Source organism: Octopus bimaculoides, chromosome 20 (genome assembly GCF_001194135.2).
Source record: "Octopus bimaculoides isolate UCB-OBI-ISO-001 chromosome 20, ASM119413v2, whole genome shotgun sequence".
In the NCBI taxonomy this organism is placed as follows: domain Eukaryota; kingdom Metazoa; phylum Mollusca; class Cephalopoda; order Octopoda; family Octopodidae; genus Octopus; species Octopus bimaculoides.
This window is the reverse complement of record NC_069000.1, coordinates 18,390,381-18,392,073: the sequence shown is the minus strand read 5'-3', so window position 1 is coordinate 18,392,073 and position 1,693 is coordinate 18,390,381. Positions and strand designations below refer to the sequence as shown.

The 1,693-nt window shown below is 35.9% G+C and overlaps 1 protein-coding gene across 1 annotated transcript in view; it reads right to left on the bottom strand.

Annotated features, from left to right (window-relative positions):
• Positions 1 to 1,693, bottom strand: part of LOC106878367 (kinesin-related protein 1-like) — a 58,118-nt gene that overhangs the window by 25,207 nt on the left and 31,218 nt on the right. Inside the window, exons 8-9 of the mRNA XM_052975168.1 lie at positions 761 to 827; positions 6 to 152 (exon numbers count right to left, since the gene is read on the bottom strand). Coding sequence (XP_052831128.1) covers positions 6 to 152; positions 761 to 827 — 214 coding nt within the window. The remainder of the gene's footprint in view (positions 1 to 5; positions 153 to 760; positions 828 to 1,693) is intronic.

Sequence of the window (1,693 nt, the reverse complement as noted above, 5' to 3'; positions counted from 1 at the left end):
CTAACTGGAACCTTCTGTAAATCTTCAACATAAAACATACCCAATTTTGGATGCTGTCTAACTTGTAGGCCACCTTTAGGACAATCCCTTTTCAACAGATCTCGCACCTGTTCATTGTATATCTCCATCATTGAGAAAGACACTTCGTACCTCTAAACATAGAGTTGAGATCATGCAGTTGAGAATAAAAGATGGACAGAAAAATAAGAAAGAGAATGCATGATTAGAACAAGAGATTGCAGCTATTAAATTGATAACTAGAGAATTATAGAATTTATTGATGGACAGTTGTTGTTTTTTTTTTTTTGTCACTTGACAATTTTCAATGACGTAGATCACCTATCTATAAGAAAGTATCAGATGATGTAAGCATCAGAGCAGACCGAGGAAAAATAGTCACTGAGATGTGGTTCCACACACCTCAAAACTCTGGAACTTCCTAATCGGGGCCCCACTACCAGATGCAGTTTAGAGTCATACCCAGCACTTTAAAAGACCTCAAAATACCTGAAAGAAGGTAAAATCAGTTATCTGCATATATTGCAGCTATTCATTGTATTTCGGAGTCTGTTGTAATTAAATTTCCATCAGTAAATCAGAAGAGTATTTTTCATTTATTCTAAAGCAAAACACTGTAAAGAGGGATATAACCCTAGTTAATAAGGAATTGATCATGGCTGAAAACCTGCCAACATATTCTAAAGATTTTCTACTATGAACTTTAGTTTAATTTAATACCATTAAATGGTTTTATACTCACCAAATTTTTGTCTTCATTGCTTGAAATAGTTTTGAATAATTCATCACAGGCTGTTGGGACAATTCCTCTATAGTTGATATAAAAATATAAATTGAATTAACAGATTTATTGTTGTGTCGACGCCCCCAAGCGATGAAGTAGGATCGCCCAAGACATATAAATAGAGGTAGTCTGGCCGTGGTAGGGGAGTTGAGTAGCAGTCGGTTAACGGTCGAGTAGAGATCATCTGAAGGTGCTAGATAACAGTACCTTGAGACATAACATTTATACACACCAAGAGCTTACTGGTAAGAAGTAACACACATGCGCGCGCACACACACACACACACACACACACACACACACACACAAAAGAAAACAGCTTCCAAGGCTTCACAAAGTGTAGCTCAAAATTACATCATCTGAAATATATCTTCCACAAATGAAAAAGCAGTTAGGGAAAAGAACAGTAGTACATATTCAAGAAGTAAATATAGGAATTGGACAAATAAACTAAATAACTGGCAAGATTTAATATACAAGCTATCTAATGTGAATGAGAAATAAAAAATCAGGTGTTTAGAATGAAGAAGATGGGAGAAGAGAGTTAGAACAGTGTGCAAAGGGAAAGGGGCAGCAAGTTGTAGGCTTGATGTTGTACAGAAGAAATATCTCAGCCTTTCTAAACACTACTCTTGTGTCACTGTCAGCATTTTTATGTTCATACAATCAAGCAAATACTGTCGACTCAAATAGCATCACTTAGCCTTTTGATAAATAGAGATTGATGCAATGAATGTTAGACTGAAATAATTATGGGGAGCTGATATGATTTACTAACACTCTTGAATGCAGTGACCCAGCATGGTGACATTCAAAAGACAGAAACCAGTAAAGGAGTAAAAAGATATATGATGCATTGAAGAGTATTGAGAGAGAGAGAGAGAGAGAGAG